At 42.6% G+C, this 15377-nt stretch overlaps 1 protein-coding gene across 1 annotated transcript in view; it reads right to left on the reverse strand.

Moving 5' to 3' along the window:
• cltca (clathrin, heavy chain a (Hc)) overlaps positions 1 to 15377 on the reverse strand; it is a 52461-nt gene that overhangs the window by 4841 nt on the left and 32243 nt on the right. Inside the window, exons 7-27 of the mRNA XM_080041692.1 lie at positions 14959 to 15156; positions 14311 to 14511; positions 13719 to 13871; positions 13336 to 13458; positions 12015 to 12152; positions 11510 to 11674; positions 10898 to 11078; positions 9687 to 9850; positions 7093 to 7218; positions 6337 to 6479; positions 5414 to 5648; positions 5189 to 5311; positions 4959 to 5104; positions 4675 to 4858; positions 4390 to 4582; positions 4050 to 4207; positions 3676 to 3948; positions 2817 to 3134; positions 1203 to 1334; positions 676 to 786; positions 416 to 586 (exon numbers count right to left, since the gene is read on the reverse strand). Of these exons, the coding sequence (XP_079897818.1) occupies positions 416 to 586; positions 676 to 786; positions 1203 to 1334; positions 2817 to 3134; positions 3676 to 3948; positions 4050 to 4207; positions 4390 to 4582; positions 4675 to 4858; positions 4959 to 5104; positions 5189 to 5311; positions 5414 to 5648; positions 6337 to 6479; positions 7093 to 7218; positions 9687 to 9850; positions 10898 to 11078; positions 11510 to 11674; positions 12015 to 12152; positions 13336 to 13458; positions 13719 to 13871; positions 14311 to 14511; positions 14959 to 15156 (3636 nt within the window). The remainder of the gene's footprint in view (positions 1 to 415; positions 587 to 675; positions 787 to 1202; positions 1335 to 2816; positions 3135 to 3675; positions 3949 to 4049; positions 4208 to 4389; positions 4583 to 4674; positions 4859 to 4958; positions 5105 to 5188; positions 5312 to 5413; positions 5649 to 6336; positions 6480 to 7092; positions 7219 to 9686; positions 9851 to 10897; positions 11079 to 11509; positions 11675 to 12014; positions 12153 to 13335; positions 13459 to 13718; positions 13872 to 14310; positions 14512 to 14958; positions 15157 to 15377) is intronic.

The raw sequence follows: 15377 nt of genomic DNA on the forward strand, positions 1-15377 counted from the left end.
CCAAAATAAGTGAGCTAGTCCGCACTTTTTTTTGTCAGCCTTTCTTTGGGGTACAAAGCCGTCCCAAAGGGTCCCAAAAGGGTGGAGCTACACTGCAGTCTGTTAATTGGTACACAGAATAATCATTTCTGTGCAAGAGATAAACCGCTGTGTGTATTCACCTCTGCAATAGTGAAGAGGAATTGTGTTAAAAGAGTAATGTTGGCGCACAGCTCTTTGTTTTACTGTGTGGTGTTTTTCCTCTTCATTGAATTAATCAGCAGGCTACACTGTGTACCACTGATATGATGTCACCATAGTGAGCCGTTCAACAGCTCTGAACCATAGAGTGTATATACCTGAACCGTGCCAAACCGAACTGTGCTGCTCGGTGGAAACGAGGCAAAGGTCAAAAGGGTGAATGTTCAAAAAGCACCTTATAGAGCTTGTCCTTCTTGCACAGCTCCACACTCTGTTTCCAGCGGTTGTTGCCCTTGAAGAGGTACGCGGCGATTCTCCTGAACTCAATCAGCTCGTGCTTCTCAAGGCGCTGGGCCAGGGAGATGTTGTCAAAGTTGTCGTAGGCATCTATTGATGTCCTCAGTGCCTGACGAGAGAAACATACATCAAAGAATAAGGACGTCTGTAAATCAAAGGATTTAACCAAAAACCATCAGAAGGGTCCAACGCTCTCACCTGATAGTCTTCCTCTGTGATGAAGAGGTTGTTAAGTGCTTCATTGACTGGCTTGTTGTTGTGGTTCTGTACTGAGCGCAGGTAGGGTTTGACCAGAGGCAGCTGTTTCACCTGTGCACACAAATGTACAATCAGTATCTCACTCAGCAACTTCACATTTCATACATTTTAACTGAATTTCCAGGGAAATACGCAAAAGAAATTCCAATACATGCACGTTCCCATTCACTACTGTTAATAAGTTGGTGCCAATTTCAGCAGTCATGAGAGATGAGTCAAAACCCAAACAATGGAACAGTATGTGGAAATAAACTGAAGACATATGGCATTTCTGTTTGTAACATTGAGTTTCCATTGCACTTGGTCGATACACCAACCTTTCAGCCAACCATCAAAAACGTATTTGCAATATTTTGACAAAATACTGAATGAGGGTAATAATAGGTGGATGGAAATGCATTTCATCTACCACACTCCTTCTCCATCGTAATGAGTGATCATGCAACACATAGCTCATTGAGGTGTACCTTGCTGAAGAAGTTGACGGCACGGGAGTGGTCCAGTCTTGGAGAAAGCACTATGAGCAAATCATTCAGTAACAAGGGCTTAAACTCCAGATAGAACTGGGTGGCTTTGTAGTACAGCTCCACATTGGCCACCTACACAGGGGGCAGAGGGGAAAGACAAGTCTTAAATCATTTCAAGTCATTTGCACTGGATCAGAGAATACGGTGCAATGTAAAAGCCTTATCAGTAGTATTCTATTTCAGAAATCATAAAATCTCAAAGGCCACCATCAACTTAGTAGGGGTGGGAAAAATAATCGATTTTCCGATTAATCGCGATTCTCTCTCGAGCGATTCCGAATCGATTCATAAAAGTTAATAATCGATTTATTAAAATATATATATATTTTTTTTAACTAGTATTTAATATTAGTATTTCCTGCGCCACTGCTCATGCACACCACACAAGTGCGAGTTGTTAAAACTGGCGACAAAAGGGCAGAGAGCAGCAAACCCATATGACCTGCACTGGCTTTGTCTGTTTACGTTTTTTGCATGAGAGCTGAATTCCAAGCCATGCTTTTTGCACAATGTGTTGAAATAACAGAAAATAATAGAATAGAAATCCTATAGAAACATGATTCACAAGAGTAGAAAGAAAATTAAACTGAATCGGTTTAGTTTTTAAATACTTCCATATTTTTTGAAAATCACAAATAGGTATGTACGTAAAAAAAAATTGCATCGAGAATGGATTTTGAATCGAATCGTTGACCTCGGAATCGGATCGTGAGGTGCCAAGAGATTCCCACCCCTACAACTTAGTAGAACTATATGATGGTCTAAGGTAGTTGAACTGGTCAAACGGGTCCTGTTCTTTCCTAGATTGGACTAGGGATACACTGATAATACCTCTTTAAAAGGCAGACAACTAGTAGGCCTGAAACCGTGACTTAACCGTTGAATTAAAGATAAACTTGTGCTTGTATTATGACATCCCGCTTCCCACCTCTAACCCCTCGTATGTGTTACAAATATATTGATTGCTTTTTCCTTTCTCTTTTATTTATATTCAATTTGTTTTGTTTTCATAGTTTACTTTGATTATAAAATGCAGCATTGGGCAGATCCTGCAGACAATGTTGGAGCTCCTTTAATAATGTTGATTGGTTGTTGTGATGATTATGATATTTGGAAAATAAAGAAAAGTATCATTTGAAAAAAAAAACAAAAAAAAAACAAACAAACATGGAATCACAATTTGAGGCAATAAAGAAGACATTTCAGTTGATAACCCAAAGGTCAATGAGGACCCTTGTGTTCTTTATCGGGAAAAATCCACATAAAAACAAGACAGAAGAATATAAATGATTCTAAACAAATGGACATGAAAGGTTGACTTATATTGCAAAGGGCAAGCGGAAGGAATTTGTCAAGCTCTGGGAGCTACGTGAACATGAGATAAATGTACCTTTTATTCATTTTTTTCTGTTTATTTTTTTGTGGTTCGTGTCCTTGTTGTGATGGTACAGGTAATTGTTTGTGTGTGTTATAAAAAAGACAAAATGTAAATAAATATATTTTGTGAAAAAAAAAACCCACTCTTTAGTTTTGAGATGACATCAAAGTGTGTACCTTGGTGATGATGTCTTTGAACTGGCCCTCCTTCCAGGCGTCTGTGGGGTGGTTCATCATTGTGATGATGGCGTTGTCAAACTCCTCGTACTTGTCGTAGAGGAAGACCAGCTCGGCCCAGAGGTGAGCCTGCTCCGCTGCCCTCAGCACCTTGGGGATGTTGACCCTGGACCAGAAGAGCTCCAGGTGCTCCCTCATCTTCTGGGGCTTGAACTTGGAGTAGAGGATGGCCAGCTCGGTGAACATCCCCATGTGGGCGCGCTCCAAGCCCAGCGCCGCCTCCAGCATGGTGATCAGCTCCTCAAAGTATCCACGGTCCTGAACAGGGGCAAGAGGAGGGAGAGTGTTGGGTGGTCAACTTGTGTTTATGGAAGAGAGCCAAGAGTTGCTTAAAGCTGTACAATGTAACCATGTATAACAGGGAATTTGGGGTCTCTTTATTAACTGCTCTGCCATTTTTTAATTATTACATGAAGATTTATCCAAAGCGTTTTTTTTGTCGCCAAGTAATACTTTTCCAATCTCATGTGAATTCCTGAGTACCTGCGTGATTGTGGTGCGAATGTAGGGGGGCTTACAATAGTATGTAGAGAAGTCTTGTCTAGTCACAGTCAAATTTAAGTGGAATGTTTTTTGTGGACAAAATGCCTGTGAAAAATTAATAAAAAAAAAAAAAAAAAATGAAAATCTAACATAGTTCAGCTTCAAGTCGCATGTCTTCAAATGACAAGTTAAACCAAATGCAAGTAGTGTACAGCTCTGTGTATATCATTCATTGAAATAACATGGCATTAGTTACAAACCAAACGTAACACAGACACACACACAAAACAAATAGCCTCCCTCTTCCCCTTCTTACTTGGTAATAGTTGATGAGCTCCTCTAGCTCGTCAGCGTGCACCACGATATGGAGCCCACACATCTGGGCCAGCCTGAACTCCTTCCCATCCACACAGGCGAAGCACACCTCCTTCCAGGTGCGGGTGCTGTTGGCCTTGCGGGCCCCGTCCACAGCGGCCTGGTACTCCCCCAGGTGCACCAGAGTGGAGGCCAGACGACCAAAGTTGGACACGTTGTTGTATAGCAGCTTAGCGGCATCATACATTTTCTCATCGTAGCAGCGATCGCCAACCTAAATAAAATATACAAAAAAAAATACGTATTTGAACGAATAACTGTAAATATAGTGTATACAGCTTATTGACAAAGAGTTCTATGTGAGCAGGGGCTAACCTGTTGGATGTGAGCGTTGTTGGGTCCATTGATAAACTCCTCCAGCTCAGCGAGGCGATTGGTTTTGGCCAAAGCAAAGATAAGCTCTGTCTCCACGTAGGACTCACGGGCCTTCTTACGAGCCATCTGAAGGAACTTCACCAAGTCCTCCCAGTTACCTGGAACACATGGACGCTAATGTTGAGCTATTGGTGTAGATCTACTTTAATCTTTTGTTGGTAGATGTGGAACATAGCTTCAAAGCCTTATTGGTAGACGTGGAACATAGCTTCAAAGCCTTATTGGCAGAAGCAGAACAGCACAGCCTTGTATGAAATATACACCTTTCACGTCTGCTTACCGCTCTTATCAGCAGCCTGCACCACCTCCATGTATGCAGAGGGGTCGTCTGCTTTAATGTAGGAGTCGATGGCCTCTTTGACCAGTTCCTTCTGCAGCTGAGCCTTAGCCAGCTGGCTCCACACAGCCGGCTCATTGCAGCGCTCGGCAAACTCATAGGCCCGGTCCAGGTTGCTAATATGCTCAATCAGCACCTATAGAAAACACAAACAAAATAAACCTGGATGATCAACACCTCATCGGCTAATAAGGTATCAGCTAGCTGGTTTAAGAGCCAGTGACCCACCTGCACAGCAGACGTGTTGACATCAAACTTCTTGAAGATGGCAAAGGCCTCCTCAAAGAGCTCGTTGCTTATGGCAATGTTAGCGATATCGGGAGCGTCGTAGTTGTCTAGCCTGTTGATGTATTCCATCACACGGGTACGGTCGGCTTTGATGGCTGTGAGGATCAGCAGGTTCTGCAGGTTTCTGATGGAAAGAGAAGAAGACATAGGTTTGTTCATTGGATTCTGAATGGACTGACGGGGGGAACACAGCTATCCATACACACTGTTCCAGCTCCACACACCTGTGTTCACTGAAGACAGAGTTGTCCAGCACAATCTTCTCCAGCAGCTCAATGAGCTCGTTGGGCAGGTCTGCGGTCATGAAGGCCTTGACTGTGACCGACACCTCCTCTGGGTCCTGGGTCTCTGACAGAGCTGTCTGCACCACCTGAGAGAGAGGGGACAGAGGGTTAGAGGAGCAGCAGCCAGGGGGGCATCACAGGAGACCAGACTGCTCGTGTGTTCACTGCACCTGGTCGATGAGTGGTCGTCTGAAGGGGTTGGTCTCCAGCAGCACCTCGGCCCACAGTTCGGGGTCTTTGCGACGGACCAAGTAGCGAGACAAGCTCTTGAAGAGGGAGTTCTCATTGCAGACCTGATACGACGACAAGAATCACATTTAATGTTCTACATAAAAAGAGAGCTGACAGAGACATGTAGATATGTGTGTGAGAGCAGTTCTAGAGTTCCTCCTCACATTGATGAGCTCCTGGTCACACTGTCCCCTCTCGTAGGCCACACAGGCCAGGTGGGGGTCTCTCTTCTCACAGTACTTGCCCACCACGCGGCTGTCGTAGAAGGGGTTTTCCCGGAGGAAGCGCTCGGGGTTGTTGTTGCTGTCGATGTAGATCTTTGCCAGTGCATTGTGGGTAGCGGGCTCCTCGCAGCCTTCGTGGATGCGGGACTCCAGCCAGGGCAGCAGCAGCTTGAGTCTGTTAGAGAAGGGAGGATGTCACTGGGGTACAGTACAAGACAAGTCCTATGTGGAGCACTAGGTAGTTCAGACTCTCAAAGTGGGCTTCGGAGGCTTGGTATGTTTACAGGTTTCTCTTCAGATTAGGAATTCTATGGATACATCTCATTTTAAAAACACCTGTCATACCTAGTTACTCCCTTTGATTAGTAAATGTTTTCCTCTTCCAACTACCACTGTACAGCTACAGAATACAAGTCAGATACTTTCAAAGCTGAACACAGTCTTCTCTGACTATGTAACATAGTCAACTATCCCGTAAATATTTCCTATATTACCTCTTTAAAGAATTAGCAATAAATGTAATAAAATTGTAATTGTGTGGTTTATTTAGAAATATTTTATCTACATTTCTGACACAACGCAGACCACTTCTAAAGGCAATCTGACAACAATCTAATAACAATTTGACACGTTTGATTCTTTATATAACTAGCGTAAAATCAAAGCAGCAACACATTTTCTGAATCAAATGTTTGACGGATAAATTTGGGTCATAGAAAAGTCGGTAGATAGCAACCTCCCGTTGTTCCAGACAAAGCTGCAAAATAATGTCAGGGACATTCTCTCTCCTGACAATCAACTTTTTCTCATTGTGAATGTGTAGCGGTAATGGTGTGAAGCATGCAGGGTGAAGAGTGCAGCACCTGTTCCTCTTCTCCACCTCGGCCACCAGCTCATCGGTAGAGAACTGTCCCCGCACCACCAGGATCAGGCTCTTGATGACGTCCTCTGAGCAGTCCACGTCCAACAGACCGCCGATCACCACGGGCAGACGGCTAGGATTCACCTGAGACACACATTTCAACAATACATCTCAATTGTGGCGTAGTTGGGTAGAGCGCATACCATATTGGCTCAGGCCTTGTTGTGGGGTACGAATCCAGGCCCGTGAACCTTTACTGCATGTCATCCCCCCTCTCTCTCCCCATTTTCTAATCTTCAACTGTCAATAAATAAAGGTTAAAATAGCTAAAAATATCTTAGAACCAGAACAATTCATCTCATTTACTTATTCAGGGTACACCCAGGGAATTTAAAGACTTTTTAATACCCTTTTAATGGCATTTGTAAGGAAATTTACTGCCAATGTCAAGGCCGTACTGACAAAAGTAGGAAGGATAAAATGGAAAATTGAAATGTAAGATGTACTTTTGATGAAATACATGTATTATAAACCCACATTAATATACTCAGATTGATACACAGTAACAATAGCTTTGGGAAGTGAGTGTACTCTTAATAACAAAATCCAAAATAATAAATAATATTGTAATATTAATTTAGGAATAATAAATTCAATATTTTTTTGAGTACTTTTAAGAACCCACAGGCCCCCCTGTTATTTCTGTAACACAAAGATGTGGTACAATCCATGGTCCCAATGCACGTGAGGGGCTTACCTTCTGGACATAGATCTCAATGTACTTCTGCAGGTTGTTGCGGTACAGGTAGAGGACCAGGTCGTGGACAAAGTCAAAGCGGTCACAGACGATGATGAGGGGCAGCTGGTCGGTCAGCTTGGCTTCCTGACAGTCACACAATAGAAAAGGCATCACGTTCAGTAAGATGACACAACCAAAATAACACTTCTATATACAGACACAAATCAACCAACCCTGATTCGGAACCTATGCAGTGGATTTCTCTTCATAGAATACTAATCTGTTTCACTGCTGGTATTGCTGTATTAATGAAAGATTCTCAGCTATTAAAGGTGAAGTAAGTGATTTGGTCCTTTTAGCCATCTTCCTGTCAATGACTATAGTTAGCAGTCCCCCCCCCCCCGCCTCATCCCTACGTCACCACCACATGAACACATAGCCGTCTTCATCAGATAGTGCCGCGATGGAGAGCAGCGAGTCATCATTCACGGGCACAGAGACCCACCTCTTTATAGCGCACCGTCTCCTGATTGGATAAAAACGAGCGGGATACTCAATTTTAACTGGCAATTACTGAAAAGCTGAATGACTGGGAGACCTGGGTTATGAACTGCACACACTGTTTAAGTGATTGCTGTATGAATATAGAGTGATTTAACACGTATATTAACAAAATATCACTTATTTCACCTTTAACTTTATTAAGAGCTGAGAAGCTTTAATTAATCATGGGTAATTCAAACTGAAGCTTCATAGTTCATAATATATTATTTGGGACTTCCCTACTGTCCATGGGTGAATTATTGTACTATGGTACTAAAATTGATATTAAAGATTATGTTTCAGCCATAATTTCCTCCTTATGTCAATCAAAAATTGCACACAATAGAATATTGGGGGTGGGGAATAAAGGTTTGGTAATAAATAACACAAATAAAATCACACTGAAGTGTGTTTATGTTTTACAGTACAATCACAGAACTCCACCTGAATGTTCTAAAGCAGCAGGCAGAGAGCCAGACCAACATCAGTTCTCTCTGTACCACAATACACTGGTGTGCTGAAACACTGCTGCCATTCACACTACACACAGGACCAACAGACTGGGAGAGCGCACCTCGTCCATATCATCAAACAACATGCTGAACCAACTACAGGCTACTATTTACGGGAATGCACAACGTAAACACAGACACCTTTGATGTCTTCAAATATGGGAGGACGGGACCCCAACTTGTTCAACATCAGCACAACACATCCAATGAATGACTAGTGCTACGGAATGTTCAGAGAGCACTGGTTTGCACAACAGTGGTTGTATGGATGGTGGTGTATAAGCATACACGCCTCCATACAAATCACGGTTTCAATCCCGGGACCTAAACTGAAGGAGTAGGGATGAAAGCCAAAAAAATAAAAAGAAGGGGTGGGTTCTGTACTGTGGGGAAAGAATAGATTTACCTCATACATGTCCTGCCATTCCAAAAGACAAAAGCACAAAAGATAACGTACTGCCATCAGGAAGGTTGTTTTGAACATTGTTAACCAATAAAGGCACATTGCTAAGAATCTTCAGGGATTTTATTATCTATAGTTAGGGGTTAACATGTTCATCTGTGAAGCTTATCTATAGAAAGTGTCTAACAATTAAAACACCGATTAAACACTTCAAGGAATGATGAATTAAAAAACCAAATGGATATGAGGATTTCAAACTTGCAACACTCGAAACCTAAGCCTTAAAACAGTCGTGTAACATTTTCAAAAGCTAACATTTAAGGGAAAAAAAGCAAGAAAATAGATTACAAAGAGATACAATACATAAGGTAGAGACTGAGACCAAAGGAGCAGGTCAAGACAGAGAAGAGCTGTTAAATATCAGTGTTGCATTAGTCAGTGTGTTTACATGCAGACTCATAATCGGGTAAATAAACGAATAAGACTTCAACAGGACTTGTAAAAACCTTTATCCAATCTACTTCGCACACAAATCGGCACATTAACGGACAGGCGAAGTCGGATAAGAACACATAGATAACTTGTTCATAGTCGGCATTCTATCTGCATTAAAGCTGGGGTATATGATTTGGGGAGAAACTAGCAGGTGGGATAGAGATTCGAATCCAAATACCTCAACCGCTCCACTTGTTCTATTTGGCCCCTCCCTGACATGCTCTACACACCAACAGTCGGTGCCAAAGTGAATGGACAGTCCCAACAGCCAATAAGAACAGAGAATCGGAGCCTCGCTCTGATTGGTCAAAGTGTACAGCTCATGTTAACTTTGACCAATCAGAAATCATATAGACCCCAGCTTTATTACAGGGATCGTATCTCATTTCGGAGTTCTCGTTCTGCGCTTGCTCGAGAATCCCTGCGGAGGATTTCATAAGGAAGTGGAAGGAGACGATTTAATAAATAGTAGTGTTGCTGCCGGAAAGGAATCGGATGTGGTTCTATAACCACTTGTTGAAAGGGCTACAGCGCCATTTATCGATATTTGAAAGGCCATGTATACTCAGACAAGTGACGCGGTCCATCGAGTGGCAAGTTCGGTATATGTCTTAATCCAATCTAGTTGTCCCATGGAAACGCACTGACTGGGGCTTTACCTTTAGGAAGTTCTTGACGCGCTCTGGGTCGTAGCAGTTGCTCTCTCTGCAGATCCTCTCCACCTCTTTGATCTGGCCCGTCTTGCAGGCGGCCTGGATGTATTTGAAGTGAACCTCGGGGTCCTGACTGAAGTTGACGATGGAGCCCAGGAAGTAGAACAGACCTGAGAGAGACACACAGTCACATGCATTGGGCTTTAAACATGGAGGTTCACAACCGCATCTCTAACAATCTAATGACAGCTTTACTGTTCCAGTAATACGCCCCTGTAAAGATATAGCGGACATTTAAAATGTAGCTCCACGGATGCAGCTTTCCAATTAGCTTACATAACATCTATGCTTCATTAGTCCAGTAATGGTTTCAGGAGCTAAACTGTTTCAGCTACAAGCTATTCTGCACAATCTATTGATTGTCGTGCCTCTGGCCTGGCCTAACTTGTTTAATGGATATTTAGGGGACATCTAGCTGAGTACATGGGAAGGAGGGAATGGCTGCAAAAATGTAACTCAAGACCACATCCAGTGTTTGGCCTCGATACGGGAATATTAAGGAGAATCACACTGGTCATTGTCTATCGGCCTGTGTATTGTCTGGATTAAACATGACAGTGTTTCACAAAAGAAAGAAAAGGAAAGAAATTCTATTATTAAAGAAACCATATGCCAGAATAAGGGCGCACTCACACTAGGCCATCTGTACCGTGCCATAGTACGTTTGGCCTCTAAAGTCTGGTTTGTTTGACCAGTGTGAGTGCTCCGTTCAGTACTCAAGCATGGAACACTTCCTCAGCTCTGGCACAGTTGGGAGAGGTACGTGCCGGACCGTGACTTTTGTGTGCTGTTACCCCCTTAGTGCTTGGGCATGGTACAGATGCTAATGAGCCGACATGTGCAAGTAGAAAGTGTTGCTGAAGATTTGGTTGGTCGGTGGAAGTCGAATGTTTGCTACAAAATTAGTTTCTGTGAAAATATTTAAAAAAATTATAATATAATAATAATATAATTTTATTATTTAAAATAGGCCCAAAATCCAAAACCTGTGCGCATATATAGGTGCTGACGTATGGCAAGAAGCAATCGTGCCTTGGTCTGGATCTTAAGGAGCAGTATGAGTACAGGTCAATGGGGGAGGAGGGAGCAATCTTGCTTAGGCACGTTACAGGGCAACTGGGCCTAGTGTGAGTACGTCCAAAGGGTCTGAATCTCACCTTCAAAGCTCTTGAAGGACTCGAAGAGCTCAGTCAGAGACTGTGTGGTGAGCTGCTCGTGGTACTTGGAGGCCACCTGGACACAGATCTGCAGGTTCTGGCGGATGTTTGCTGACAGCATGGCCCTCAGGCATTCCAGAGAGTCTTCCACTGACAGAGAGCCAAAGTAGTTCACCAGCCACTGGAGGGCAGAACAGAGAAATATGAGCATCCATCATGGGACGGCCCACAATATCTACCATCGAGTTAATCAACAACTCCACAATAAGCTATCCCTGCGTTCCAATCCCCATACTTCCCTACTGTTTAGTATGCCAGAAATAGATTTAGGAGGTCCCAATACATGCACGTCAAGTGTAGTATGCTGAAAATACATAAATGCCTCACTAACTCCAATAGCATTTTGAAGTATTCGTCTTTATTCTTGACATTTCTCGACATAATGAAAAAAAAACTTCCTTATCTGATTTTTTTTTTCTCTCCTGTGGCCCTAAAACTCTTCTGTACTTTAATATGTAGTGTAGTAAAAATAAAAAGTATGTGATTTGGAACGCAGGGTATGAGATTGTCAAGAACAAGAAGTAACTTTTATTTTCGATAGCATTTGCGTACCTCTGGGTTGAGCAGGTGTGTGTGCACCACAGCGCGCTTGATGTCATACAGGTCGGTGTAGTGCTCCAGCGCCCTCTGGAGGAGGCCGGCCTTCTCACACAGCTGGGCGATGTGGGCACGGTCGTAGTTTGTGAACATTTGGTTTCCCAGGATGGCATCAGCGACCTGCACCCCATGACAAGAAACAGAGATAGAAGGTTAGAAACACATGTGTACCGGCTCTACAGAGTGGATGACTTGTAGTGAAGTAATAACAATATAATAATATCTTTATTTATATAGCACCTTTAAAAACAATGGTTTACAAAGTGCTTTAACAAAATACATACGAGCAAGTACAATCAAATAAATACATACTAATTTAAAAAAAAAAACACATACAAAAAGATAAATACACATACTCATATATACACACAACAAACCAAACGAGATTAATAGGTGCTAGGGTAAAAAGACACTGAGGAAGAGAATAAAAAGAATAAAAAGTATGTGTAGATGTGTCCACCTGAGGAGCATGCATGAGGTTCATCTCCAGCAGGCGAGTCTGCAGCGGTCCCTCTGCTGGCCTGTTGTTCTTCAGAGCGTCCAGGAGGAAGGAGGTGCACTGCTGGATCAGGTTGTACTCCATGAAGACGTCCACGATCTGAACACACAGAGACATTCACCGGTCACAACTCAAACCAAACAGGAAAAGAGAGCATACTGCCGGAGCTGCTTAAATCTAGCCCTTCAAGTAGCAACTGATACCTCCAACGTTTAAACACAAAGTTTTTTCATTTAGACTAGTCGACTAGTCTTTCAGCAAGAAAAACACTGTAGACAATTGTAGCTGTTAATGTAGGCTAAATGCTGTTGTAATGTGCTGCACATTGTGTAACCTAAGATAGTGAACATTAGCAAAAACATGACAGCTCACTAAATCAAACTTCAATGCTACTAAAATAACAGACCCATTATCTGACGTAGCGCACAGATTTACACACATCACGGACGTATGAAGCGGAATGGCGATCCGGGACTTCTTTACTCCAAGAGAAGAAAAATAGTAAAGCCTCTTTGCATTTTTCATAATCCGGTTGAAATTCATATAGAATAGGGTTATAACTTTGTGAGCTCTTTAAAACAAACACAATGGTCAGTTATCCTTTTGACATTTAAGTTGGCTTGATTGATAAATAAAAAAAAAAGACTATGATAGGGGCACTGTTTCAAGTGCTGGGAAATACATTGGTAATGGATTAGTATTTCTGGATCCGACCAGTGAGGGAGCAGACCTTCAAACGTTTAACCCACTAGTCATGTGCATTCCTAATAAAATCTAAGTCAAATGAACAATGCAAAATACAACTACAGTAGCTATTAATACATAACAATAGCATAACACTCCTTTAACAGGCTTAAGATGAGACAAAAGGACCACATATGTTGGTTTGTGGATTTACTCTTCCTAAGAATGAAGGAGGCCTCTGATGCAATATGTTGTATTCTATAAAATCTTGTTCAGCACACTCACAACACAGAGAGCTGTGTCAGCAGGTGACAGAGTCAGTGCAGAGCCAGGAAGCAGAGGAAGAGGTGCATTTCCTTTATACTACAGGATATCTAAGCTGTCATGTGACCCAGTCCAAGACTTCAAGGAAATGTTGGGCTTGACTGCAGACTATGTATTAATGTCAAACATTCTATTCATTGAGTAATCCTCCACGACTACAACCCCATTTATTTTCCAAACTCATCTCCAACAGACACCTATTCCACTCTCACAGCAGACAGCCAAACTACATTTGTTCTAAACATTTACAATATAGTTGGAAGTACTTCATTACCTGGGTGATATCAGCCAGGGGCTCTTCATCCTGGACCAGCATCTGGGCAAACTGCAAGCCTTGTTCTGGGTTGATCCGCATCACATTCCTCAGCAGAAAGATCCAGTCTGGAGTGTAGCCCACCTGGAATGAAAAATTGTTACATCTACATATCAGAAATTTCCTTCGGATCAATAAAGTATTTATCCATCTATCTATTACAAACAAAGTTTTGGACCGTCTTTTGAACTTCTGCATTAATTATTTGCAATATCCTTTATTGAAAAGCTTTCTGTGTTGAAATGCATTTCAAATAATGCGTATCTTCCTTTTGTTGGCCATGCGTTTCATAATTTGATCACATCTGGGAGAGCTCAATTAAGATCTCAGCCAGACAGACTTACCTTCTTGGCGTAGAGGACGATCTTGGGGAACTGACCGGTCTCTGCAAAGCACTGGATGACTTTGTTGGGCACGTTGGCCCTCAGGTAGACACTCAGAGCCAGGGTGGGATCCACTGCCTTCACCAGGTCACCCAGTTCCTCTGAGCACTCCAACTGAAACAGATGAAAACAAGGCACATCAGCATTGGAAGCATTTCAACACCATTTTAACACAAGCATACATTATTCTTTTATAAAAAGAAAGTTTGCCTCATATTTATTTGGTTTTTCTTCCCCCTTAAAATGTCAACCTTTATTTATACTGTAAGTCACTAAAAAAAGACTGAGCACAAAGATTACACAATTAAATATGATACATTATATATGGTACACGGATGCATAACAAAATAAATATATAATTCAAGATTCTCAGACTTGATTCCCAGATGTTTATGATGGAGGCTTTTAGAACCACCCAGTTACCCAGTTGCACAGTTCCAATTGGAAACTCCACTAGGTTCTTACATAACAGATGGGTCTCATGAGATGTGAGATAACAGTAGCGTAAACAAACAGAAGCTCTTCCTGTGAGTGGAGTGTCTATCTGGAATACCTTATCTTCCTTCAGCCACTTCTCCAGAAGCTGCTTTCTGCCCTGCTGCAGGACGGGCCTGCACAGCTCCAGGGACTCAAACTTGTTGAGCTGGCCCTGGTCCAAGAGGATCCCAAAGTACTGCAGCAAGGGGGAGGTCTGGCCCGGCTGGGTAGGCACACTCTGGAAGCGGCGGATGGTGTCTGGGGTTCGCAGGATACCCTGAGAGAGGGGGGGGAAAGGTCATCTGGAGGTCAGAGGACATATCAAAAAATAACTGACAAAAACAACGTCATTCAACTGTTCCATTTGATGTGTTTTGGTTGGGACTGTCAGAGCAGGGTTTCCCCCCCAGTGTGTTCCAGGCATGGCAGAACCCCATTATTCATTTTCAAAGTGGGAAATAAAAAAAACTTTATTTATTTTTTAAGTTAATTTGAAAACAGTAGGGTAGTTTACATCCAAGTTTTATTTTTTTTATATTTTCTATGCTAACTCATTTTTGTTTTACATTGAGACACCATCAATGATCGCAATGGCTTATCGCATTATATTGTCCACTATGAATCACAATTTCACCAAAGGATGCAGCACTAATACCACCATGCCAAACAGCTCTTCTAGGGGAATCCCTGGAGAGAGTTGACCCCATGCTATCAGGATGAGTACCTTTGGTGCGTTGGCAGCAACCTTGGCAGCCTCAGAGTAGTTGCCGGCAGCAAACAGGTTGTTGAACTTGCGAGCAAAGAGCTCTTCCCCGCCGGCGAGGTTGTTGCGGACGGCCAGGCGGAGAGCGAGGTCTGGGTTCTGGAGCACGTTGGTGATGTAGGGGATGATGTTCTCCTCTTCCACGCACACAGACAGCACCTGGATTACAGGGGGGAAATAAGAGAATGTTAGGCAGGTACATAAAGTAGAGATTGTCATTGTAACACTGTAATCATGCTGCCAGATTTGGTCGGCTTTTTGTTTGAATAAATGTGATTAAAAGCACCACATTTCATAAACTATTGTATTTTCCTGTAGTTGGTTGAGTTACTTTAGAAATAAGGCCGTCTGGTGAACTGAACTGCACTGAAAATCAATTC

The sequence above is a fragment of the Ammodytes marinus genome, assembly GCF_949987685.1.
Source record: "Ammodytes marinus genome assembly, chromosome: 14".
Lineage (NCBI taxonomy): Eukaryota > Metazoa > Chordata > Actinopteri > Uranoscopiformes > Ammodytidae > Ammodytes > Ammodytes marinus.